Raw genomic sequence first — 27488 nt, forward strand, 5'->3', positions numbered from 1 at the left:
GCACCTGGGTCACCACAGGGCACCAGAGTGCAGACTGCGGTGGGATCCGCTGATGGTCTGTGGGGAGAATCCAAAACAGTGGGACAGGGATGCAAGGGTCAGGTGAGGGCCACTCTCCTTCAGAGCGGGAAGGGGAGAGTGCAGCACTCCTGGCACCCCAGGCTGCTGCAAGACTTCATCTGTGTTAGGGCGGCGGTTGGGGGGTCTACGTCATTCGTTGCCTTGGAGTTGGCAGAGAAGGCGGTGAAGGGCAGGCTCTGCTTGCAGGTGGCAGGGGAGGCCAAAGCTGCACTCCTCATCAAACTCGAACAGCCCCTGGAAGCCAGGTTTGTCTTTGCTCCAACTGCAAGTGAGGAAGCCAGGATATTGGAGAACAGAGGATATCTCTTCACCTTAAAGGTGCTGGGGTGGGAGCTACAGGAGCCTCTCCCCAGGACAGAACCCTGGGGCTGGAGAAGGGCAAGTGCTGGGAGACAAGGAGAGAGGCTGGTTCTGTGACACTCGGGGACAGTGCATAAGTCCTCAGGATGTCCAAAGGGAGGCTGGGGCTGGAGAACACAATCTTCACCTCAGTTCTCCCCTTGACCCAGGCGGCCACAAAAATGCCCAGGGTTTGGTTTTGCCATATCCCCAGATGCCCTCCCCCTTCCCTAGCCATTAAGCATCACTCAGGTCTTTGAATTGGTACAAAGTTTACTAGGTCATACGACATGGCTCACAGAAGCGATGGGACATTCCAATGAGGGCACTATTTTTTTTGATTGGTTCCTTTTAGGCAAATAGAGACAAGACACTTTGCCACAGGACTGCCCACTTCCCCCCACCCCACAAGATAGAATGCAAGACAGTCACAATGTGGCTATGACCAGGTCCACAGACACGCGATCCAGTGGCACTGACACACCCAGACGGGATCCTTCGGACGCCAGACAGCAGTGGGTGCTGGGAGGGGAGGGAGCGGCAAGCGCCCCTGGGAGGAGCCCCGGCAGTGTCTGCTGGTGATAATAGATTTTACACAGGGGATTCGCTCCCCAGGATGGGCTACGGATGCCCATGAGGCCTGTCAGACAGTGTGACTTTTCATCTCAGGCCAATAAATAACTGTTGGACAAATGCATAAATTAAAAATGGGTGCCACGAAACTTCACACGTGGGGGCCGCATGGCCGGGCTGGAATCAAATCATGCAGAGTGGCGGGACAGGTGAGGAGGGACCCCAAGGTGAGAGAGATTATCAGCAGCACACACTCTATCTTGTGGCCTACGCTATGAGCCATTAGCTGGCTTCCGGTTCCCTCCCTGCTGTGGCAGTGGCGGGCTCTGGTGCTGGCGTCTCCCAGCACGGCTTGCTGGAAGAATGGGGGGTCACCGCTTGGAGAGATAAGTAAGTGCTGGAAGGGCAGCAGGATGGGGGTCCAGGCCTCTTAGCTGCTCATTTCCTCCCGGAGCCGCACGCCCACTGCTGTGATGAGGGCAGCCCCCTTGCCACTACCGTCTTCAGACAGGAGGAAGGACACATTACACTTTGGTGACAGTTCCTTCACAGTTTGGTGCATGATTCTGGAGAAGCTGAAAAAGACAAGAGCAAAACAGGTAGGTAAGGGAAGAGGAGAAGAGACACCAGGCCCACCTGAAGATACTCAAGGGCCCTAGTAAAAAGGAGGGCAAACGAGATGGGTGGGGCCACTTAGGAGCAGCTGTGGCTTATGGAGAGGGGCAGGGAGGAAAGTAGACTTACAGTCACACCTATTATCACAGTTTTCGGCTGAGCATCCAAAAATAAACTGCCCTGTACAGTTTAAAAGGGGTAGGGCATGAATAATACACTAAGACACACCTATCCTCGAAGACACACCTGGAAGCTTCGAGGGAGTCAAACCCGGGAAGGTGCAAAGGCCTGGGCCACTGGGGTGGGCCGGCGCTGGTCCGGTGCTGGGCCAGTTCAGCAGACTGCACGGGCACCAACACCATCCCCACAGCTGCAGCCCGCTGAGGCCCCAGCCCATCACCATCTCTACCACCCTGCACCTGAAGCCAACAGCGGGCGGCCCCCCAATGAAAGGTCATCTCTGAATGAGAGGTCACTCAAGGTTCTCGCATTTTGTGCTGAAAAGGAGACAGGACCAGGCTGAGAATGCTCAGGACAATAGAACTCTTAGATGTAACACGGACGGCCCTTTGTCAAAAACCTAGCAGGTACCCTACCTACACTTTATAGGCATAACTTCCAGTCCTGCCAGTGGCTGCTCTCCCAGAAGGAAGATGAGACTTGGCAGAGGTCAAGCAATGGGACCGAGCTTCCAAGGGGGGGGGGGGGGGTGCCAGGATTAAGTCCAAGTGTGTGCGGCTCCAAAGCCTAGCTCCAACCCACACCTGTGCGCTGCCCCAGGTGAGGAAGGGCACCGCTATGGAGTGGAGAGATGAAAGTGAGAATGGACCAAGATGCACGGTCCAGCCCACGGCCATGAGGTAAGGTAACACCTGTGATGAGTCGGGTGACGTGGCTTTAAAGTAGGGTGACACCATGGCCCTGTTTACCTGGGATGGTCCCAGCGTAATTGTAAGTAGCATAGTCTCCACTGGCAAAAGTGCCCCTGTCAGTTTAGACAGTAAGTAATATGGTCCCTCTATTCACAAGAGCCAAGATTTGGGACAATGCAGTGGATCCAGGAGCAGATGGGGCCACACACCCTCCCCCTGCACAGAGGAGGGTTGGGCACTTGAACAAAATAAGTTACCCCCACCCCCTCCCTGCTACAAGCCCAGGGCCAAGACTGCTCCTGCCTCCCCAGCACGGAGAACAGGTGCACCAGACCCCGAGCCGTCTCTCTGCCTTTCCTTCACTCCCTCTCCCCACTTACCGGACACAGGCTCCCGGCCAGGTTGCAGCTACCGGGATGACCGGTGAGCCCACGCCCCTCCCCACCCGGGCTCTGCCTGGCCCTAGTGGGGCCCCGGGGGAACGAGGCGAGGGACAGGTCATGATGCGGCTATGAGCTGGCCAAGTAAAACCACTGCTCTGCCTCTCTCGGGGAAACTTCAGAGCAGTTCACTGCCTCATCCCAGAGCAACCCCAGTCCCTTGAGGGACTGTCCTGGTGGGAATCGCATCCTCACGTCCCGTCACCATGGAAGGAACTCTCCAGCCCAGGCAGCTCTGCCCGCCCCAACCGGAAGCCCCACTCACTGTGGGTGAAGCTTGTAGAGCGTTCCATCCACCCCCACGGTCACGTTGAGATGGTCCAGCCCTCTGTTTTCCCGGATCTTGTCCACCACGGCGGCCATGCCCGCGCCACACAGCTGCGCAGCCCTCTTGGACACCACGCCACACACGGTCTTGACGAGGATACTGTCGTCGCAGGTGCTGTTCAGGCCCAGCTGCTGGAGGATGGCCCGCACCTGGAGCAGCGCTAACCGGTCACTGTGGCGGACAAAAGCGGGGGGCAGAATGAAGCGTGACCCATGAGAGCAGCCCGGAGCCAACTCACTGCACTTGCCCACGAACGGGCTCACAGGGGTTTTTCCTTCAAAGTAACACTGATTTGTTATTTTTTTAAATGGTCCCAAAAGCACTACATGTTAAACTGTAGGAAATCTGGCAAGTCTAAAAAAATAAATATTGGAAAATTAAAACTATCCCACAATCCCAACACTGGGGGAAATGCTATTAACATTTTAATATACTTCCTTCCAATCCGTTTTTTCTGAATATCATTAAACTGTCTTTGTTCTTATGATATGCAAAATGGTCTTGCCCTTGACATGTGGTTTTCTTTGTTGCCTTTTCCTACTTCACCCATGGGGCAGTTTCCCTCCTGCTTACCTAACAGCAGGATTGAAAACAGAGTCCACGGCATTCCATTCTGGGGATGCACCATAACTTACTTAGCCAGTTTAGAGAAATTTAAGTTGTTTGTAACTTTCTGCTGTTACAAAGCAACATTCTCATAAAGTTTCCTACTTATAAATCTTTGTGTGCAACTTTAGTTTTTCCCTTAGGACACACTTCTGGGTCAAAATGATACGGATACAGGTTGCCGAGTGCCTTTCAGAAAGTTGTATCATCTGCCCCTCTTCAGCAGAGTGTCTGACTGTCCTGGTCCCCAGCGGAAAGGATCCCTTTTTAAAACATTTGATGATTTGGTAAGAACAGCATCACACTGTAGTTTAATCTGCATTCTTCTCTATTAGTGAGGAGAACCTTTTTTTTTTTCATTTGTTTATTGGCCATATTAACTATTATATCAGGACTTTTGTTCTCCTAGGATATTTTGTCTCATTCTTATACAATTAAAAGAGTTGTAGGTGATTGATGATGAAGAGGATGGTAATGGTGATAAGAACAGCCAGCCTTGCTTGAGGACGTACTATGTGACAGGCACTTGACATACATTACCATATTTCCTCTTCATACCAACCAACTGTGTATAATTATTCCCATTTTAAAGATGAAGAAACTGAGCCCGAGAGAAACTGAGTAACTCACTCAAAGCATAGAACCAGCAAGGCAGAGCAGGCTTTAGGACTGGACCTAACCAAGCTCTTGCCAGCTTGCCAGCTCTTGCCTGCACCACAGTCTGCATCTTGTCACATACAGTGTAAATGTTTTCCTTAGTTTGTCATTTGCCATATAAGTTTGATTAATGATTCTTTTATTTTTTAAAGATTTTATTTATTTATTTTTAGAGAGGGGAAGGGAGGGAGAAAGAGGAACATCAATGTGTGGTTGCCTCTCGTGTGGCCCCCACTGGGGACCTGGCCTGCAACCCAGGCATGTGCCCTGACTGGGAATCGAACCTGCAACCCTTTGGTTCGCAGACTGCACTCAATCCACTGAGCTACGCCAGCCAGGGCTGATTAATGATTCTTTTAAACTTACAGATGCTATTAGCAAAGTTCATCAATTTTTTCTTTCTTTTTTTTTAAAGATTTTATTTATTTTAGAGAGAGGGAAGGTAGGAAGAAAGAGAGGGAGAGAAACATCAATGTGTGAGAGAAACATTGATTGATTGCCTCTCCCACGTACCCCTGTCAGGGACCAGGTCCACAACCCAGGCATGTGACCTGACTGGGAATTGAACTGGCAACCTTTTGGATTACCGGACACCCAGCCAACTGAGCTACGCCAGCCAGGACTCAATTTTTTTCTTTATGATTTCTTATATGCCTCATTTTAACTTTCTGTCTCTGACCCTCTCATGTATGCGGGGTCCCTGTTCATACCATACATATGTAATTAAATCTGATTATGTCTTATTTATCTGTCTTCCGTAGATTTAATTATTAGACAAACTGAAAGAACCTAGGAGGGCAGAGGAAAGTTTCTCCACTATCTTCATTATCCTGAAATGGAGTCAATGACCTATTTACACACACAATTTCAAAGAAATCAATATAATGACAAATATAAAGGACAAATAAAAGGAATTTATAATAAAATTATAGGAGAGAAAAGTCTCACAAATGGCCAAAATGTCCCCTAGGGTGCCGGGTGACCCCCCTGGCCCTGCCAACCTCTAATAGGCCCCTACAGGAGAGTCCCTCTCCACTCACCTCTCAATCTGAGAGAGATACTTGGTCTGAAAGATGCCCCGAGTCTTCAGCGGCTCAGAGATCTGCCCCCGGAAGAGGAATCCCTTCTTGGTGAAGTCGATCAAGATGTTGCGAACAATTTCACCCAGGTACATGCCGCTGATCATCTTCTCATACCTAAAACAGGAGGAAGGGCCTGGGCATTTATGTGAAGCCTTCAGTCTCATGGTTACCAGGGGTGTCTTCCTGCCCCTCAAGGGCATCCCCAATCCGCACCCCAGCCCTGTGCTCCCAGAGGAGGCAGAGAGTGAGGCCAGGAAGGACTGAGGCATCCTCAGCCCTAGCAGGGATCAGAAATGAAGCCACCGACACGTGTGTTTAAGTGCTGGACCATTTCCCTCCTCAGCTAACTTCTGGCCTTTGCCTGAAAAAACCCACTCCAGCTCTCGGCTCCAACATCACTTCTCCGGAGGCCTGCCTGCCCCTCCAAGACCGGGTTAGATCTACACATCTCGGACCCCACACAACGCGCTTTCTCCCTCACGACGCACACAGGTCCCCGCCTCTCATCACCCCTGGAGCAAGAGCCTCAAGAAGACAGAGGGTGTCGGTCTGGTTCAGCCCGGAGTCCCAGAGCCTAGCACCACAAAGCGCTGGACTCTCCGTCAAGTGCTTGATAAGTATCTACAGAATAAGCAAATGGCCGGCTGAGTCTGAGAGCGACTAGAAGACAGTAAGAGATTTCCTACTAGATTTCTGGAAGGTTTTGCAAAATCCCAGAGTACTTGGTCAGGCACGTGGCAGGCTTGATAAAGCAACGCAGACTGGAGGATTCACGTGGCCACAGCACTCCCGAGGGCCCAGTCTTAGGGGTTTTTATTTCTTGGCTTCTCCATACTCAAGGACCCCAAGAAATGACCAAGGGTTTAAATGCTTCCATGACCCCTGCCCAGTCCCAGCGACCCCAGGCAGGGAAGAGTCTGCTCTAGATTGCAGCTGGTTCACAGAAAGAACAAGAAAGGGCACTGCCACCGCTGCTCCCACCCAGCCCTCCTCAGCTCACCCAGGCGGCCTGCTCGGTGTGGCGCTGACGTGGCTCTCGGCCCTCCCAGGGCTTGCCAGCCGCCCTTCCCAGCGCCTGCCGGCCGCCCTTCCCAACAAGGCCTTCATTTACAGCCTCTGGTAGGCGACAGCAGCTAGACTTGAATAACGTTTTTTGCTATATTGATTTTATGACTGCCATCTATTTATGGTAATATTGGGTTTCCTATTTTTTTCTCCCTCATTAAATTTAAGAATATAAGCTGACTTAAAGGAAAAACTTCAATAACAGCACCGGTGGTATTTGAAAAAAGCAAACATCTTGAGGGTGGCTGAGGAACAACTTATATTTGAGAGGTACCACCCAGCCCTTCTTTGTGCTCCTGGGGACACCACTTAGACCTGCTCATCCTGGTACGGGCAGAGGATGGCCTGAATCCTGGGAGCTAGAGACGGTAGGGTCCCTGAGACCCAAACAGCCACTAGGTGGCCCAGGTGGTCCACAATGGGAAGGATGAATGGAGCTGAGCCTCCTGCCTCAACCTCGAGCAGAGACCCCCGACACCCCTCCCCAAACCCACTGGCCAGATATGAATTTTCCTTGCCCTTTGACATCTGAAGGTCAAATGTGTTCTACTTCCACTAAACAAGACAAAAACTACTGACCAAGAGGCTTCTATTACTTTGATGGAGAAGAAACGAGGGGAGGCTAGAACGCTCCAGGTTGAACACGTCACTGATGGAAGTGGTGTGGGCGCCCCCACTCCCTCCCCAGAGGGGGCCCCTGAAGAGACATCAACGTGCACCCTGGACCCTCCTGTACCATGTCAGTGGCCCATCCCTCATTCCTGCTCCCCTGGGGCCAAACGTCAAGGTCAGAAGGAAACCCGAGGGAGGCACCAGTGTCAGAGTCTCTGTGTAGACCCCACTCCTCCTACTAGATACTTCTTTGACTGTTAGCAGGCAGAACACCCTCCCCCCATCCTGACCCCCTGATGTGTCTCCTCCAATAGGCAGAATTACCTCTGTTTCCCAGCGTTTAGAGAATATTCATCCACCAGCTTGTCATAATGTGTTCTGATATCATCCAAACACCCGTTGTCCCCAAAAGCACCCCACTCCATGTTGATGCACATTTGCCCCTCATTCCCTTCCAGCATCTCCACGTTCCTCATTTCCTCCATGTAGCAGGCGTTGGTGCCGGTCCCTGGAACACAGGAGGGGGAATGACTGGGCATGCAGCAGGGCCCGCGGCCTGCACTTCCAGACAGGGGGCGTTGCTGAGAGGAGCAAAGTAAAAGCTGCGCTTTCCTAACGTTTTCCAGAAAAACCTCAGAATATAAAAGGAGAGTCAGAGTCAAACCATCCAGAGAGAATTTTTACCTTATACTAAGACATCAGTACCAAGTACCTCATCTGTTTACCAGCCCAGGTCGGGCCACATTTATTTTAATAGAAGATGTTCTCACAATAAAGAAATGTATCTTCAATAGTGGACAGTTAGGCAATATTCACATTGGAAAGATATTTCTCTCTCCCACCCTTGCTCCATCTTCCCCTCTTTCTTCACGCATGCGTGCACACACACACATTTCACTATGGGACTGTCCACTATCAGACCATGGGTGTCCCTGGTCTTATCGAAGATGGCCATGGACTATGCCTGCTCAGCAAACTCTCCCCTGAGTGTCCCAGAACGAAGCCTACAGTGGGGACCCTGGAGGACGTTGTCCTGCCTTTCTAAAGTAATAACTGCACATTCTGGTATAACAGACCTCTTTGAAAATCTGACGATTCTCCAAGGACCACCTCCCTGCGTGCACCACACACTGTGACCACTGGGTTCCGGGGCTCAGGGGCCTCTGATTTCCAACCCTGAAGTCCCCCCCCCCCCCCCCCCCAGCAGGGCTGCTCCGCCTGCAGCCCCCCTAAGGACTGACCACAAACTGCCTGCTGTTCTCATCCATGGGGAGTTCAGTACAGAAATCGAGAGGAAGAGGCCTAAAGCTTTCACAGCAGTTTTAATTGCCACAATATCCAAGCTTGTGGTCACTGGCCTTGTCTCAGTGAATGGACTAGAATTTAAAAACCTGCCAATTAACCAAGGAGTTCTTTAAAAAAAGAGTGTAAAACTGAGAAATGGAAGTCAAAACATGAAAACCACACTTTTTGCACATGGAAGTGCTGAGCAGCAGAGACCAATTGACAGGAAGGAAAATGTGGCTTTGAATGCAGGGGGAGCTGCGGAGAGCCCCGCCCCTTCCTCTTCCTCTGTGATCATGCCACCCCGCCCCCCACTTCTCTGGTGCCAGAAACAGCTAATTGGGCTTCCCTGACCCTCCAGGCCGGAAGGTGAGGCCTGGCCTGGCAGCGGGGAATGTGCTGTGTCACTCTGGCTTTGCATTTCACACCCAAGCCCATTCATGAGGGAAGACAGGGCGGGGTTGGGTGGAGAAGCAAAGCTTTGCAAAAGGAAGAAGAAACAACAAATGAGCCCCAAAGCCAGGCCCCCCAAAACCTTTCACCCAGAGCTGCTCCCTAGTTTTTTGTGTTTCCCTAGGAGCCAAAAATGGTTTAACAAACGAAAAGGTCTTCCTGGCACTGGCAGGGCAGCCTGCTGGGGGCTGTATCCCAGGCACTCGGAGAAGGGACCAGGCAGCAGCAGGGCACACGCACCCTTCCCTGTCCAAGCTGGGTCTGCAGATGTCGGCTAAGAAACGGGGCCTTTTCCCAGCATCCCTGACACCAGGAGCAGGTTCAATTGGACAAAAAGTTTCCTCAACAGTCCAAATCAATATGCTTCAGGGATTATGTGCTCACAAGGCCCATGCCTCTAAAGTGCTTGGGCTATAAGGGAACAGCGGCAAAGCCAACAGATAACACTTCCCAACCCACTTCAGCACCTGGGACTGCTCACAGACAGTGGCTGCTAAAAGCAAAGGAGCACCAAAACCTTTCTCCAGATTTCCCATGGTCAGGACAGGAGAGCTCCTTCCTAGCAGCAGGCCTGGCAACACCTGCTGGAGCTCCTCTGCACAGGCTCAAGGCTTGCCATGTGGGCCAGGCCAGCTCCAGGTGCTCCTGCCCCACCCACTGCGCCTGTGAGCCATCTGAGACCCCACTCCTGGAGAGCTGCCTTCCTGACAGTCTGGTCACATTCCGCACTGGGGGGCTGGGGTGGGGGGAACCTCCTGGAGGGCTCTGTAGCCTTGGTCCAGGATACAGCTCTGGAGGTGGTAAGGGGACCACACAGATACGCTGTCTCACACAGTTACACTGTCTCACATAGAGGGCTAAGCTGCAGATTCAAGGCCCCCTAAAACAGAAAAACCCAGCCTTCCTTGCCCCAAGGAGAGAGACCTCCCAGGACACCCACCTACAATGAGTCCGACCTCACAGGTGGGCTCCTCATAAGCACAGGTCATCATGGTGCCCACCGTGTCGTTGACTATGGCCACCACATCCAGATCAAATTCCTTTGGGAAAAAAGAGACAAGCTTTAGCTTCCGCGGAGGGAAGAGCACTGCCTGGCTTGAGTCCCACAGGTTCATGGGGCTGCACTACAGTCAGAGAGAGCTGCCGGTGCATCATCTGAAAGGGTTTTCTCACCAGCCTATAAAAGGCAATTAAATGCTTCTTCGCTGACGAAACACCTACAATTAATGATGTGTCTTGAGTCTGAGATCTAAAGAACGGAAGTATTCTACCCATTTCACAGATGGTTTTGAGTTCTAAAGAGGCAGCCTGGAGGGAAGTGTTGAATGGACAAATGACTTAGCCAGAAAGCTCTTTCCTTTCTCTTGGGAATTTAAAGCGTTATAGCCTTTCAGAGGGCAAAATGATAATACCAAATCTATTTCTCCAAATCTGCCTTTCAGAAATAGCCATGCAGGAACACGAAGGTACCTGTACAAGGATATGTACTACATGACTTGCAGGAGTCAGAGAGAGAAACAACCCCAAAATAGATCCAAAGGAGTTATATAAACTACGGTTCAGACGAACATGGGGATCCTGTATAGCCAAGAAAAAGAATGAGGTTGGTCTGCATGTTGTGACATGAGATGATGCCTGTTTCATATTAAATGAGGAAAACGCCCTGGCTGTTGTGGCTCAGTGGACTGAGCGTCGGCCTGCGAACCACAAGGTTTCAGGTTCGATTGCCAGTCAGGGCACGTGCCTGGATTGTGGGCCAGGCCCCCAGTTGGGGGCATATGAGAGGCGACCAATCAACATGTCTCTCATAGATTAATGATTCTCTCCTTCTCTTTCTCCCTCCCTTCCCCGCTCTCTAAAAGTAAATTAAAATCTTTAAAAATGAAAATTAAAAAATAAATGAAAAAAAGCAAGTTTTAGAACAGTACTGTTTAGAAAATGGGTAGGATTCCCATTTTTTTAAAATGTGTGTTGTTACATGCATGTGAAAGAACACTAACATTAAGAGTTGTGAGATGGGCCCTGACCGATGTGGCTCAGTTGGTTGGGTGTCATCGAGTAAAGTGGAAGGTCACTGGTTTGATTCCTGGTCGGGGCACACGTCTGGGTTGTAGGTTCAGTCCCCCATCAGGGCGTGTATGAGAGGCAACAAACCAATCAATGTTTCCCTCCCTCTCTTTCTCCCTCCCTTCCCTTCTCTCTAAAAATAAATAAATAAAATCTTGTTTTAAAAAAAAAAAAAAAGGAGTTATGAGGGGGGCAAAAGCAGGTCATCAGGTTTCTTCTCAATGACACACTACCTGTTGTCTGGCACACCCTTCCGGGTGCAACCAACCCCTCTCTCAACCCCATTCCTTTCAGTCTTCCTGCCTCCATATTTGTCTGCTCTTTTAAATTGGAACTAATGCATTTAAGTTCTTACTGATTTCTCTAATTAATGAGTTAAGCAGAATCTCAGGAATCTTTTGTTTTCTACTTTGACAGTGTTGTCCAGCCGAAGGCCAGCAGAAACAGCTTCGGGGGAGCAACGCCAAACCCCTGACGGACTGTGGCCCCAGGGCACACACTGCTGCCGGTAGCTCAGATGGTGTCAGAGAGCACTGTTCGGGGGGAGGGCTCAGAGGAGCGGGGCTTTGGCCTGGGGCAGACGCTGTCCGCTGTCCACAAGCAGGGCAACTGAGTGCGTGCCGAGCTCTGCTGTGATGCAGGAGCACCCTCATCCTCCTCCGGTTCCTGCGTGGTCAGGCAGTGGCCGTGAGGAGGTCTGTGTCCCACGGGAGGACACCATGGTCTGACTGGGGTGCCAGGCTGTGCCCAGCTGTCACGGGCTACTCTTCCCTTTTCCAATCTGTAGGAGAGTTATGATTTTACCTTTTTAAACAAACTATCCTTTAACAACTCAAAACTGTTCACCTCTGTTTTATTGCTGGCCATTGGGAAAACTTTCTACCCAGGTCACATGCTTCTGGATTGTACAAAGTCTTCACGATCAGCAAGTATGATTTTTATAACCCGAGAGCACAGTAAAGATTGTTAAAAACCTCTTTGCAATAGTTACCTCTCTCCTCTTGACTGCGTCCCTTAGTAAGGTGACTACGTCGTTCCCCACGCAGTCGGTTGCCTTAAACCCCTTCGTCCAGGTGATCAAGATTCCCTGCAACAGGAAAGGCACCAGAAGAGCCCTGGGTAATTAGCCCTCGACACGAAATTCTACTCCCTGCAGAGAATGTACAGCAAGATGATGCTGGAACAACTGAGGCACAAACTAATAAAGTACTAACAGTCCTCCGTAGGCCCAACCCTCTGCACTATCCTCACAGCAGTCTGGTTTACAACTCCCATTTACAGATGGAGAAACCGAGGCATAGAAGGTTAAAGGTGCTGCCCCGAACATAACCAACTAAGTCCCCTGAAGAACAGTCTGCCAACAACCGAAGTGGAGAAATACAATTTTTAGTTAACACGGTAGCTCCGACTGCTGACGCCTATGACACGAGGCCTTCAGAGGAAAGCAGCCTCAAGTCAGCACTGAGTCCGCAGTAACTAGCTTCCAGAGGCAGGCGGCTCTACCAGCTTCCCTAGTTCTGCCAGTCATATAACTCAAACCCTGACCTAAGGCCAAGTGTGATGTAACCTCCAGGGCCTCCTCCCTGGCCACACATCCACCCGTGACACACCGAGGCACTGTGGCTATTCCAGCAGCACAGGCTTGGTCTTGCCTCTGCGACTGCAAAGTCGGTTCCCTCTGCACAAGACATGCCCCCACGCACCTACAGCCCTTAGCGCAGTGCGGGACTGCTGGCGTAGGGCTGGGACCCTCCAGACCGGGGGCCCCTGAGGACAGACACCATAACCTTCAGCTCTACCCAACTCTTACTACTCAGCAGGTGCTCAAGCTCTGATCTTGGACCCTGTTGTATCCTATTTATTAAACACACAATTATTTATTAAGTATTTCTTCTGACAGAATTCTGTGCTAGGGCATGTGGTGGTCAAACGTCCTCACTTAAGAAATATGCAGCAGAGCAGAAAAGATGCAGTCACTAACAACTGTAAAAAGTACTGTGATGAGCAACATTAGAAGGAACAGGAAACCCAGAGGAGGCTGAGATTCTTTCTGTCTGGAGGACAAAGGCTTCCCAGAAAAGATAAAAGCTTTAAATGATCAAAGAAGGGTCTTAAGATGTACTGGGGGGTGTGGCATAAAGCTTGGGTCAACCCGCTGTGAAATCTGAGCCACACCCGCTGAGGGGAGACAATGAGGCTGGAGGAGGCCTCCAGGGCCAGCCCACACTGGCCGGGACAGTCGGGCTGCCCAGCGTCTGACTCACCTTGTCCAGGCTCGTCTGCTTGCAGGGAAATGAGAACGTGAAGCCCAGAGGCATCCGGGGGCCCTTGATCCCCATGTAGTCCAGGAAGTCGGAGATGCAGGAGACGATGTGGTCAAACAGCTTTAAGAGAGAAGGGATTCTGTGTGAGCTCTCTGGTTTCATACTTTCGGCACACTAGTTCAAATGCACACGTGTGCGCACACACGCACTCAGAGACACAGACCCTGACACATGCAGAGCGAGTCCCCTTGCCAGGACCTTTGCAGCCCCTGGGCATCATAAACCAGCTCGGCTGAAAGGACCCAATGCCTTCTGGCCACAAGGACACGACTGCACAGCTGCTGGCACCACATGGCAGGTTTGGGGGACCACCGCTGCCACTGGCTGTGTGTGTGACACACGCACACCACAGTGGTGTAAAAGCAAAACCACCTCACCTCTTCCCCAGTGCCCTGCATGATCTCAACGGGGATGGCGTAGATCTTGTTGTGCATTTCCACTGTTCTCTTCTTCCCACTTCGGATTTTCACCAGCAGGACACGGAAATTTGTGCCCCCAAGATCCAGGGCCAAGAAGTCACCGTGCTCTGTCATAGTCAAGAACATAAAGAACGTCAAAAACGGCCTGACCGGTGTGGTTCAGTTGGTTGGACATCGTCCTGCAGAGCAGAAGGTCACTGGTTGGATTCCTCACGTACACCCTGCATTGGGGCACAGGCCCTGGGTTGCGGGTTCAGTCTCGGCTGAGGTGTATGCAGAGGCCACTGATCGATGCTTCTGTCTCACATAGATGTTTCTCTCCCTCTCTCTCTCCCTACCTTCCCTGCTCTCTAAAATAAATAAAATCTTTAAAAAAAAAAAAAAGAATGTCAAAAACAGCTAACTGCCTCACAGCAGCCAGTGACCCTAAGACTCCAGACTTTCAAGGGGGAAACCTTCATATTAAATAAAGGGGAGAAGCCCTAAGTTTCTCCTCCAGCACACAGGTCAGGCTTAGAGAGGCGTGGCCACTAACTCATTGACCACCACAACCTCTGAGCCACACTGGGACAAAAGGCCCCAGGGATGAACCACTTGTCACAACACACAAACTAACTTCACCAGGGTTACTAAAAGGCCTGGCAACAACGACCAGATTATAGGGAATAACACAGAGAAACTAATACTGTATGTCCGTGTGCAGAGCACTTGCAAGCATGGCTGCAATCATTCCTTTCCCCATCCACATGCTTCTTGGCAAAGTGAGTCTGCAGTTCTTCCCATTGAACGGTGGAGTCTATTTCTCCGCCCCTTGGATCTGGCCCGGCCTATGACTTGCTTTGGCCAACAGAGTGGCAGAGGCAAAACTGAGCCAATCCCAGCCTAGGCCTCCCAGAGGCTTGAAACTCTTCCCTCTCCCTGTGGACCCTGCCGCTACCACGTGAGCAAGCTCAGTGGCCTGCTGGAGGATGAGACACATGGTTGGGTACTCCTGCACCCCAGCTGACACCACCCAACTGCCGGACATGTGAGGGAAGGCCCTCAGCTGACCCACCAGTGACTGCAGACACGTGAATGAGTCCAGCCTTGGCCTGGCAGATGAGTAATAATAAATTGCTGCCCACACACACTTATGAGCAATAATAAATGGTTGCTGTTTTAAGGCACTAAGTTTCAGGGTGGTTTATAATGCAATAACATTAAGTAACCTATACAAGGGGCATATTCCTACCACAAACATTCATTACTCCAAGGACCCACCAGAAAAGCCCTTTCGAGTCCCCGTGGTGATCAGCACCAATGACGCCCAGCAAGGTCAGCATTAAGGGCTGAACTATTCTCCAATCTGCCTGGGTGTGAAAATCCCTAGGCCACCATCTGCATCATGCACACCCTGTCAGCACTTAGGAGGGGCGCATGGGTGTTAATCCTTCTGCCGGTTTACCACGTTTATAGGTGAACATCTCAGTGCTGCGGGGTTTCCAGCTTTCGTTCTTTTAAGAACACCTGGTAACTGCTTGTGGGGCTGTCGTTTCAGAGACGGCGCTGCCCAGGAGCCCGACCAGGAAGTCAACAGCCCTAAGGCACACACGGGCAAGTCAGTGGTAATGAGGGAAAAGCGAATTAGAGTGAGTGTCTAGCTCTTCCCCAAAGCACGCAACCCTGGTGCAACCACATCACTGGAGTAGCCAGCCTCCCCGTGGCCCCGCTGTGACTGGGTCATCGGTATGAGAGGCAGGAGGGCATGCTGCCCCCAGCAGGGGCCCTCACCAGTCCCGTCTGGAGTGCTCCGGACGAAGGAGGGCAGCATCTTGACCACAGCCTTAGCATTTGTCTGCTTCTTCAGCCCCATGTCCATCTCGGTCCGCATCCTCTTCTTCACCTCCAGGAGCATTTCCTTGGTGAGGTGGAAGTGGGCCAGGGTCTCCTCTATCTGCCGGTGCTGCTCAGCCAGGCGGTAGGCCACCGCGGTCACCATGGCCGCCCCTTTGCCACTGCCACTCTCCGACAGGAGGAAACGCACGTCGCAGTCGGGCACCAAGCGCCTCACAATCTTGTGGAAACGCCGGGAATACCTGGGGGTGCAGCCACAACAGCTGGACTGAGCCACCTGCCAGGAACTTCGGCACCCCTTTCTCTCCTTTCCACACTTTCATCCCATTTCTACACTCGCTTTTCTCATTGTATAAGCCATACACATCCACTCTAAAAAAGTTAACAAATGCAGACAAGTAAAAAAGAAAAATAAAATCATCCATAGTTACACGTAAAAAGAGAGGATTCTCATTATTACATGGGTATTGAATATAGAAATTCAAGGTCCAAAAAGGATCCTGTCCTCCACCATGACAAGGAGATAATAATACAGCACAGTGCTCCAGAGCCCAGTGCCTGAAAGTCAGATCCAGAGACACGGGGAGTGAGCTCCACCAGCTCCACCCCAGGACCCCGGGCCCTCAACCAAGCTTGGAGTCAACAAGGATGATGGTGTCTGGCCGACAGTGACGTGGTGGGAACTAAATGGGTCCATTAAATGCTTAGACTGGTAACTGACACTGAAAAAAAAGGGCTTGATAAATAATCACTCTTCCGTTTTATTTTCACTTGGCCCTTTTCCCCGCCCCCGAGTCCGGACATTGTTTAGTGGCCAGAAAAGGACGTGAGGACGGACCCGCTGAGACAGAGACTGTCCCAGAGGCTGTGGGCTGTGGTTAGTGTGGATGGCTGCCTGCCAAAGGAAATGGGGAGCCAGAACCCCAAACACCTCAGGGGCGGGGGGTTAAACATGACTTCTCCTCTCAACATAATTTTTTGAATTATCTCAAGTGTCTATACCAAACATGTGTTGCTTCTGACATAAGAAACGTTTAACCTAAGCTATTTCCCTTAAATGTGATGTTGAGACAGTGTTCTGGAGACGGCTGGTGTCAGCAGGTGCTCAGCAGCACGGATGTACTTAAAACTGCTGAACTGCACACTCAAGAATGGTTAGGATAGTACATTTCATATTACGTGTTTTTAATCACAATTTACAAAACATTTTAAATGTAATCTCATACAACTCTAAGCATTCTCTCTAAAACTTTGCCAAGAAATACCCCATCCAATATAGCTAGTTTCATTGTCAAGAATTTACAAATACTTAAAAAATGCAAAGAAATAAAATTATTTCCCTGACATGTAATAATATCTAACTTGCTCAAAGTCTTCCCCTCAGTGACAGAGCTATTTCAGCAGTCATGTAACTATCCCCAGACCTGGTGTGAAGGTACAGTCCCATCTGCAAGGCCACTTCGCATGCACATTATAGATCTAGTGGGAAAGACATCTGAGATCCTGTACAAAATCAGGTCATAGGCAGTTGCCGTTAAAACTTAGTACACGAAGACTTAGGATTCACCTTCGGCCTTTTAAAAGGGTCTAGCCATGTCCTGAAGTGGCTGAACTAGGCTTGTGAAGTGAAGGCGTGCAAGAGGGCAGTGAGTGTGGTGATGAGGCCCTTATCATCAGTGGGGACTGCTTACAGCTTACACACTCTCTGGCTCTCAGATGAAAAGTGTCACCAAGTTGCCCATGTAAAAAAGAATGCCCGAGGGGACTTTCACAGGAGCTCCTAAATGTGGGTGCTGCATCTATGACCAAAGCTACAATAAGGACAATAGTCCCTGATGAAATGAGGACAAGAAAGAGAATTGAAGATGCAGACCCAGCACTCCTAGCAACTGCAGACATCTCTAACAAGACTTAGGAGACGAGGAGAGATGGAAGTGCAGCACAGAGACACCAGGGAGGGACGGCTGAGGGCAGGCTGCTTCCCGAGTGGGCAACTCTGACCCTTATGCCTAGAACTGGATACTGTCTTGTCTGTCAACAAAAAACCTTCACTAGGTACAAAAGCCTGACCCCTGGAGAAGGTCCTTAACCCAGATGGGTACTGAGTGCCAATTATAGTGAAGGGCAGACTCACTGTGGGTGCGTCTTGTAAAGAGACCCGTCGACACCAACCGTGGTCCGCAGCCTGGGGACGCCCTTGTTATCCCGAAGGCGATTCAAGATGGCGCCCAGCGTTGCAGCCACCAGGTTGGCAGAGCGGAATGAGACAATGGTGCACACGTGCTGGACCGAAATACAGTCGTCATGAGATGGTTCCACTCCCAGGCGGGTCAGAATTTCTTTGGCATTGTGGAGGCCTTCCTTATTCCTGTGAAGTTAGAGGCCAATACCCATGAGTTAGGGACCTCATCAGGCGGTGCAAAGCACTGAGGCTCGAAGGTCCTGGAAAGGCGAACACCATTCACCATATGTGGATGGCATGGTATGAAGGCGGTCAAACACCTGAAAAGAGTGTGAGAAGGGTTTTCCCCCATAAATAAATAACTGGTAGGAGAAGGAAAAGCGGTATGACGCTGGGTTATGCTGTGCACATGGAAAGAAGTGGAGAGGCAAGACCCCATGGCCTCTGAAAGGTGGACAAACAGCTGCTCGCACCCCAGGGCTCAGGGCCCAGGCAGCCGGGGGGACTTGCCTGCTCTTCCAGCCTACGAGTTCCCCCGGATGCTTCCATACTCTTCCTTGGTGTATTACAGTCAATTTTCAATTTTCTGCACATGTGCTTTTTATATCTATTGTTGAATTCATTCCAAGGTACTTTATAGTTTTGTTACTATTATAGACGGTGTGTTTTAAAAATACATATAGTCTTTTTTCTCTAACGTACTATAGTAAAATAGGATGTTCACAATGGGGAAAACTGCGTGAGGGATTGTGAGACCACTCTGTATTATCCTCACAACTTTTCTCTAAATCTGAAAGTATTTTAAAATAAAAGGTTTATTTTCAACATATGTACATATTTCCATTATTGCCAATATATAGGAATTAAACTGACTTTTGCATCTTCTCCCCAGACATCTTCCTAGCCTCCCCTGTTATCCTATTCACTTGCCTAGACTGTCTGGTGTTTCATACAGACCATTACCATCTGCAAGTGATGGCAGTTTTACCTCCTCCTTTTTCGATTCTTATGCCTATAATTTCTTTTCCTTCATTTACTACTTTTTTAAACACTAGCTAAGACTCCAGGGCAATGTCGAACAAAAACAGCGATACTCTCGTGTTGCTGATTTTAAAGAGAAAGCTTCTAACATCTGCCCCGGCAGAATGTTTTTGGTGGGCATTTTGGAGATAGTCTTTGTTGCCACACACATGCTTTCTTGAGCTAGAGTTCAAGCGGGTTTTTGTTTCTTGGTCACCAAAGAGCCAACACCCGACACAGGCCAAGAGGAAGGCAAGCATTTCCTGGCTTTGTCAATGACTTTGAAGACAAGCCATGCGCCTCCCACTCCCCTCCCCTCTCCTCCCCGCAGCTGACCAGGGGACTTGAGAAGATGGCCGGAAACTCGGTTGCCTGCTCCCTGTTCCCCGTCTCAGCACCAATCACTCCTGAAGGAGAGCGATCCTAAGACAAACACCAGCACATCATGTGACAGAAAGCAGGTCCAGATAAACTCCTTTCCACTTCCATCTGCCTCCTAACCACAAAGGGAGCTGATGAGCATCTTCTCCCAGGAGCTTGGGCTCTGAAGCCACTGGCTTCTCTGAACTTCCAGGACCACATCAAGGGTCATGGGAATGACCCCTTAGTGCAGAGATGAACGGGCACTTCTAGCATGAAGTTGGGCCTAACTTTGAAGCAGGTGGCCCCCCATGGCTACATGGAGTCTCCGGAACCAGGAAGCAAATCTGGTAGCACTTGGACGCCAGCCATGAGGCACGAGTCCTTTAGACTCGGAGGTGCCTAACTACGTCAAGCTGCCACAGGATCAAGTTCACCTTCTTCCCTCTCAGGGTAAAAGCCAGTCTCAGCAGAGAAGTCTGGGTTTCTTATGTTGAGGCCAAAGGGCAGCAGTCAGGTTGCTGGCTGGACTCTGTCATTTGTGTTTATCTGTCCTGTCTCCTCTGTCAACCAATACTTCTCAAACTTGTGCCAGGGAACGCTTCTTCTGGCTATTCACCAAAGTGAACGGGTTTTTTTTAATATGTTAATGATACTGCAAATTATTCTCTCTAAGGAAGGATAAATATGCAGTATTTCCCCATGCTATTGGCCACAGAACCCTGTGTTCAGAGAATATCTAATTATCTTAAGTCACTAGGGTTCCCTGGAGCCTAGTCTGGTGAAGGTCCCGAAGTCCCAAGGAGGAATTCCAAATCCAGACCCCAAGCTCGGTCAGCTCCTTGTTCACTACTAGAATACTCTTTAATCTCACCCTGCTGTGGGGAAAAGAGAAGAGGAGGGGCAGAGTGAAGGACAAGAGGCTGCTGCTGTAACTAAGTCATCTGTGAAGTACACACGGCTAACAAGAACATTCTTTAATGAATTGATTGAGGCACTTGCAGGGAGACCAGCCCAGGAGGGGACAGCAAAGAGAGGAGAGACGGACCCAGAAAGCCCTGGCGCTCTTGAGGGAGAACCCCACCACACCAGGACTCAAGTGGCAACAAGGGACCCATTGCTCTTCTGCCCTCAGGGCCCCCCAGAGAGCCTCAAGACGTGGCACCTACTTTTCAATGGCTGACACATCACTGGTGTTGAACTTCCCTCTGGTGAGCAGCTCTGGGGTGATCCGCCCTTCAAATAAAAGGCCCTCCTTGGCCATCTTGACCAGGATCAGTCGAACCAGCTCCCCCAGGTACATGCCACTGACCATCTTCTCAAACCTGCAGGAGAAAAGCACCGGGCTTGTCAGGTCCTTCTCACGTACCCACTGCTGGGCCAGCTCCTGGGGAGTAGGACAGACACAGAAGGAGACGAGGCCTCATCCCTCGCCAGCTCACAGCCCCGCTAGCAGGCAAGACCAGGCACTTGTGTGATTAAACAAGAGGGTGGTGGGGGGTCACCCAGAGCCCACACCTGTCCCCAGGTGGGCAACAGGAGAGCACCCCAGGGGCAGGCAGGGAAGGATGCTTGCAGTTGGGGGAAATGTTAGGATTTGGAAATGAGCAGAATACGACAATCTCTTATAAAACTTTATGTTTTACTTTTTAAATGATTTTCATCCCTATCACTCTCTCAGGGAGATCACCAAGGGCTGTGGGAAGGAGGTGGCCAGGAAGCATTCTTTCAGTCTCCCAGGTCAGAAAGGTAAATGTCTTCTCAGAGGGAATGCCGAGTAGATGATGGGGCTGAAACGCAGCCATTCCCATGGAACCCGTCACAGGTCACCTCCCTGGCATTCACGTTCTCCCTCTCAAGCCAAAAAGACCAAGATTTGCTTTGAGGAACCCAATTCTTTCCCACTGACCTCACCCCCAATTCCAGGAGAGGGCTCTGAATAGCTTAAAGCCAATCAGTGCATCTTACTCCCCTGGTCACATTCAGCCACAGGCCAGTCACAGAATGAATCTGCCCTCTCACCGCCCTGGGAGGTGTAGTGTGAGGGGTGGACTCTGTAACAGCAGCAGTCACATTGAGCCCAGTGCTGCAGGGGACAGGCTGCCACAAACTGGGCCTCAATGCCATACTGGAGCCAGACTCAGGCCTGAGTCCTGGCTGACCAGGGGCCAAGAGAAAGACCTGAGCAAGACAGATCAAAGAGGCAGGTCCACATCCGGGCAGCTGGCCTAGCCTCCGAGGGAGCCCAATTGGCACACCCAGAGCTGGCTGTGACACAGCAAAACAATCTGTTCCATTCAGAGCCAGACCCGGGAGCCAGGGATGCTACTGGGACCTGAGCACCCAGCCCTCCCTCATCCGTCAGCATGAGCACAGAGAAACACAGCTCTCATTGTTCCTGCTACTGACAGGACCAGACAGGTCTGTCCCAGGCACAGCTGTGCTGAGGAGCCCTGGCAGGAGAGAGCCCTTCTGAGTCTGACCTGCCCAGACGCCACCCTAAGTGCCTGTTGGAACGGCCTGTGTGCAACCTTGTGCCCGAATCTCAGAGCTTGCAGGGGCCAGACTGCAGGCTCCACAGCTGTGTCTCTCTCCAAAGGAGTGACAGATAATGTGAATCTGATAGGCTTTTCTCTTTGTGGTCACCTGGCTTTCTGCCCCTTTGACCTCCCACTCCAAATCTTATGTTACATGTCCCCCAAGCCATACATATGACTAGTAAGGAAAGGTGGATGGGACTCACAGCTGTTTTCCAGGGTTCAGAGACCCCCGGTCTATCTCTCGGTCAAACTCAGTGCGGATGTCTTCCAGGGACCCGTCGTCCCCGAAGGCCCCCCACTCAGTGTTGATGCACATCCTGCCCTCGTCGCCCTCCACCAGGTCAATGTGCCTCAGCTCCTCCATGTAGCAAGCGTTGGTGCCAGTGCCTTGGAGAGAGAGATGAGATCAAAGGTGTGACCATACGAAGTCACAGAGAGGAGGCAGTGCCTTCTGGAGACACCACCTGCAGGAAGGGACAAGGAAAAGGGTGGAAATTACCAATGATGATGCCAACTTCACACTGCTGATCGTCATAGCCACAGGTCATCATGGTCCCCACCGTGTCATTCACCACAGCCACAATGTTGGCATCGTAATCCTGGGGACAGATAATAGGACGTCACCTCCACTCACACATGGGAACAGAGATCACAACTTTACAGAGATAGTGGTTTACACAGCCACCGTTGCTCTTGCAGGTGGTGCTGCTTTCATCATGACTGGCACTCAAATTAACTGGATCCAGTGGATTGAATGATGGAAACTGCAGAGTTCCCTTTATTATCTGGCATAAGATTCTTCTCAGAGAGGCCCTGACCAGTGTGGCTCAGTTGGTTGCAGCATTGTCCCACAGACCGAAAGGTCACAGGTTCGATTCCTGGTCAGGGCAAGTACCCAGGTTGCAGGTTTGATCCATGGTCAGGGTGCGTACAAGAGTGCAATCAATCGATGTTTCTCTCACATTGAAGTTCCTCTCTCTACCTTCCTCTCTCTCTAAAAATGCAATGAAAAAATGCCCTCAGGTGATGATTAAAAAGCAAATAGAGTAGATTTTATACACAGAGCCACAGCCCTCTGCAACATGTGCGGAACGCCCCAGTTGCCGGTTCCAGCTGTGGCAGGCGGCACCTGACCACCTGGTTCCCTGGTTCCCTGGTTCCCTGCAAGTACGTCCAGCCTACCTCCGTCAGAAAGGGTCACCCCCACCCAAGGGCTTGGCCCCTTTGGGCAGCACCTCCAAGAGCTGTTTCAACCACTTCCAACCTCCCGGACTGACTACTCTTACTGCTCGCTCAACTGCCTGGGCCGTGAAGACCTTCCTCGTGACGCCTCAGGTCATGCACTACTGCCTGCTCCCTACCTCCAAAAGGGCCTCGGTGTATTTTCAAACACAGCTCTCCCCGCACACACCCCTACCCCCACACAGCCAAAGCCTAGAGAGAAGTTACCCCACGCTTTTTGATGGCTTTCTCAAGCAGCTTCACCACATCCGCTCCCTCCACTCCACTTGCTTTAAATCGCTTTGTCCAGGTGATCAGAATGCCCTGCAAAGGAGAGCAGATGGGTGGGTTAGAAGAAAAAGTATGGGAGGCCTCCAGAAGCCCCAGGCCCTTGCGGAAGACAGTGACAAAGTAGAGGCCCAGAGGGACCAAGTGGCTGGCTCCAGATCACACTGGGTGACAGGACCAGGCTGTCCCGTTTCCTGTTCATCCACCTACACAATGGATTTCTCCGGCGACTGCCATGGGAAGAACCCTGCAGCGCATGCCAGAGCACAGCAAGTGCCCGGCCTCTGCAGGAGAGTCACCCGGCATGCAAATCCAACTGGATGTCACCTGCTCAGCCAGACTTCGTGGAAAAAGGGAACAGGGGAAATCCAGTTATTACCTGACCACTCCTCCCCACTTTAAAAACAAACCTCACTTCCGTAGCCCCAAGAAAAGAGCCAAATTGAAACAAGAAAATGCTAAGATAACTCTTAGCTAAGGACCTTCGAAGAGGCAAGTTCCAGAGATTTAAGGAAAATACAGCCCATGTCCGTATAATTTGTTCTCTTTCCCAACTGTGGAACTTAACCCCCATGTGAAAGCAGCAACTCCACTATTTCTACAATACGACCCATTTCTGTTTGTATGTCAATAGAGAAACCTCACAGCCAATGGTTATTCACCTGGGAATGTAAAAGGATAGAACTTTTACTTTTTGCTTATCTCTTTATATTATTTCAATAGTTCTACAAATTGCTTTTGTATTTAAAAAAAAAAATTAAAGATACTAGAGAAGAAAAGTAATTGCTCTACTTGAATGTTTTTTCCTGAGTGGAGAAAGTCGCTGTGAGTAACGTGGCAGGTTGGGAAGAGCTGCTGTTGGGCCATCAGCTGGGGGCAGCGTGTGACCTGGGCACGGGGTGCTCGTTGTGGAAGCCATGCAGCCTACAGGGTGTGTGGGAAGGGCAAGTACTTGGGAGAATTCATGGCTCTTTGCTCAGCAGCAGCCTGCAGCCATGTCGGGCATTACCAAAGCCCCTGGACACTGTTTTCTTACCCTCAACTCCCACTCCCCCCAAACAACAGGCTCTGAGAACACAGTGTTATAGGAAGAACGTGGGGTTGGAAATCAGGAGGCTGGGTCCTATTCCCACCATCCTGCTCGTTTCCCTGTGGGCAGTTCCCCTAACTCTTCTGAGGGTCTCTCTGCTCTTCTGTGGAGTAACTCGGACAATCTTGAAGGTCCCGGGCAGCCTGGAGGAGTGGACACAGGCCCCTGGGTTGGTAATTAGAGTCTGTGGCCCACTGACTTTCTGGCAGGTAGTGCAGCCCAATCTAGGAAAACTCCCCAAGTGGTGGTGGGGGGCAGTCAAGGTGTGGTGGTGGGGGGCAGTCAAGGCTTGCCGGTGGGGCCCCCACCTCTGTCTCCTTCTCTGACCACAGTGCCCCTCTGCCAGGCACATCTGCTGCACCCTATGAGGACATTGTGGCCCCAAGGACATTCCCTCCCCACTCCCACAATGCCTTGTTCCCTACAAGACTGACTGTGCCTTCTGAGGGAAAGCCAGACTGTCTGCGCAGGGTCTCTCCTAGGGCCTAGCCCGGCCCACACGGGGATGGCACTCAGTCAATAGCTGCTAATGAATGAGCGACATCAAGCACAGCGGCTCCATTTCCACTTCTCCCAGTGGAAGGGGGTGTCTCACACTATCTCTGCCCAGGGAGTATGACTGTCACATCTCAGTTCTCAAAAGCCAAGTGACACGTAGTACCAACAACAGACTTTGTGAAAGGGTTGGGAAGACACCAAAGTGATCTGAATACCTTGGAGGCATCACAACATCGAACAAAGAGAGAAAAGAGGAGACAGCAACATCTCAGAGGCCTTTAGACATGGGGGTGTGGGGTCTACTGGGCGGGAGGTGGGGCCTGGGATTTTCTGCTCCTAGATCTGCCTTTAATAAGTGAGCCCTGTGACCTTGTTGATGAGGGGCTGGGCCAGTTAACTCCCAAGCCCCTTCTTGCTCTGACACTGTGATTGCACAAATTATGCAGATGTAAGGGCCCCAGTGGCATGAGGCAGAGCTCAGGAGATGGTGCTTACCCCACTGAAAAAAGAGGTACAGGGCTACTGCCCGGAAGCGTGGAGGGCGCCTATACCCAAATGTGACAATTCTGCAGAACCGTGAACTGGTTACCTGCACAGGCTCTGCTGCTTCTGGCTTGGATGGCCTTGGGCAGGCTCCTAACTCCTCTGAGCCTCAACTTCCTCACCTGTAAAGTGGGGATCATAAGCACTTCGCTCAGGGGGGTGTTTGAAGGTTATGTGTGTAGACTGTGAAGGGCACACTAGAACACCTGGTGGACCCTCAACAGTGCTCACTCTCAGAGCTCCTATTATGAAAAGTCTATTCACAGGCTACTCTATGTGTGTGTGTGGCAAGTACGGTTTTTCTGTCTCTCTCTCTGTGGAAAAGGAACGAGGTGGCAACTACTCGTTTTGTGTTCCCACAGCGCTCTAACGCTGGCACATAGGATGCCTGAGTCCTGCCTTGCTGAGCCGGTGAAGGAAAAAACAACAAACGAGGTGGGCAGGTACAGCAGCCATCTGCAGGCCCAGAACCAAGGCCCTCTCTGGGGCTGCCCCCACCAGCAGAGGTTATGGAGATGTGGCCGTGGCCCTGGCCCCTGAGGCGGAGCCCTAACCGGGGCACTCTAACGAGGAGGGCTTCCCGGCACACAGACGCCACAACTCACAGCTCCGACCAAGGGCTTCCAGACCTCTCCCCACCACTACGCCTACTTTTTTCCCTCCACCTGCTTGCGTTTAATACACGGCTCTTTCCACCTGATGGCCACAAATAACACCATTCATTTCCAAGAACACATAAATAACTAAAGTAACTGAAAAAATAAATACAATATCATCACCTCACATTAATTTCAACAAAGTTTCTTAAAAAATAAATAAATAAATAAGACACGCAAGCCATCCCATAAACAAAAGGGAAAAGCAGTCAAGAAAAGGGGTTCATTAGCTTTCCCACTCTGGGGCGTCTACGGAGCCCGGAAATCCCAGAGCGTCCTCACCTCATCTATTCTGGATTGCCGACAAGGGAAAGAAAATGTGAGTCCCACAGGTAATTTCTTGTCCTTGATTTTCCTTTTCTCCATGAAGTCTCCCAGGCACTCAGCGACGTGATCAAAGAGCTGGAGGAAGCATGAGAAAACCATCAGGAGGGAAAAAGCACTTCAGGAAAAGTGTGAACGACACGGCACCCCCGGCCCTGCTGGGAAAGCCGCACCGAGTGTGAGCGGTAGGGTACTGTCCCTGACAGCAGCCCGCCCCGCGGGCGGCCACAGCGCAGGGAGCATTTCAGACCCTTCCAATGGAGCTGGCCTCTCAGCGGTCACTAGTATGTACTATCAGGGTATTGAGGACATTTAAAAATATTAAATGCAGTTAATAATTTAAAATATTTTAAAAAGTTAAAATAATAGAAATCAACTCATCCCTCCCTATCACACAGTCCCCATCAGCCACCCAGGAGGAGTGCCGTCTGGCCCCTTCTCAGAAGTCACGATCCCATCTCCCTTCTCCCCCAGATGTCTCTCTCTGTCTCCCTCTATCTGCAAATTCCAGAAGCTCTGAGAGCAGAACCACAGGTGCTAGCCCCCTTGAGTGAGCTAGCGATCTTCAGGCTATTTGTATTTTTATTTTTTCCTGAAGTGTAATAGGCATACCAAAAAAAAGTGCCCACATCCTAAGTGCAGAGTTTACTGGATCCTTCTCACAAGCCTCGCCCACCTGCGTCACCAGCCCCCAGATCAAGAAACACAATGCTGTCGGCCCAGACGCCCCGCTCGAGTCCACTCCAGTCCCGACCACGGCACCCGACCCCACACAGGCAGGCTGGCGACTGCCTGACTTCTAATGCTTTCAACTGCTTCCGCCTGTCTACTGTATGTACATGGAATAACCTCGTGCACTCTTTGATGAATGTCTTCTTTCCCTCTACATCATGTGCATGGGAGTCATCTACCCTGTCCTGTGTCTCTGCAGGCTGTTCATTCTCACCGCTGCATAGTATTCTATGGGGTGGATACACCGTAATTTATTTGGTGGACAGCTTGCCTGCCCCATGACACATTGCCTGGGATATGCATATACCTCTTAGGTCCTACAAGGAGCCCCGAACACCGTTTCCCTAGCCTCTGAATGAATACTGTCTGTGATGGGAGGCTCAC

At 50.9% G+C, this 27488-nt stretch overlaps 1 protein-coding gene across 1 annotated transcript in view; it reads right to left on the reverse strand.

The window, feature by feature from the left end:
* Positions 1-675: 675 nt before the first annotated feature.
* Positions 676-27488, reverse strand: part of HK1 (hexokinase 1) — a 61514-nt gene continuing 34701 nt past the window's right edge. Inside the window, exons 4-18 of the mRNA XM_045842025.1 lie at positions 26331-26450; positions 23202-23297; positions 22252-22351; positions 21956-22139; positions 20382-20537; positions 17785-18018; positions 15588-15892; positions 13776-13924; positions 13339-13458; positions 12066-12161; positions 9948-10047; positions 7595-7778; positions 5552-5707; positions 3186-3419; positions 676-1568 (exon numbers count right to left, since the gene is read on the reverse strand). Coding sequence (XP_045697981.1) covers positions 1424-1568; positions 3186-3419; positions 5552-5707; positions 7595-7778; positions 9948-10047; positions 12066-12161; positions 13339-13458; positions 13776-13924; positions 15588-15892; positions 17785-18018; positions 20382-20537; positions 21956-22139; positions 22252-22351; positions 23202-23297; positions 26331-26450 — 2379 coding nt within the window. The 3' untranslated portion in view covers positions 676-1423. The remainder of the gene's footprint in view (positions 1569-3185; positions 3420-5551; positions 5708-7594; positions 7779-9947; positions 10048-12065; positions 12162-13338; positions 13459-13775; positions 13925-15587; positions 15893-17784; positions 18019-20381; positions 20538-21955; positions 22140-22251; positions 22352-23201; positions 23298-26330; positions 26451-27488) is intronic.

Source organism: Phyllostomus hastatus, unplaced genomic scaffold (genome assembly GCF_019186645.2).
Source record: "Phyllostomus hastatus isolate PE091 unplaced genomic scaffold, TTU_PhHast_1.1 phas_contig_38, whole genome shotgun sequence".
In the NCBI taxonomy this organism is placed as follows: domain Eukaryota; kingdom Metazoa; phylum Chordata; class Mammalia; order Chiroptera; family Phyllostomidae; genus Phyllostomus; species Phyllostomus hastatus.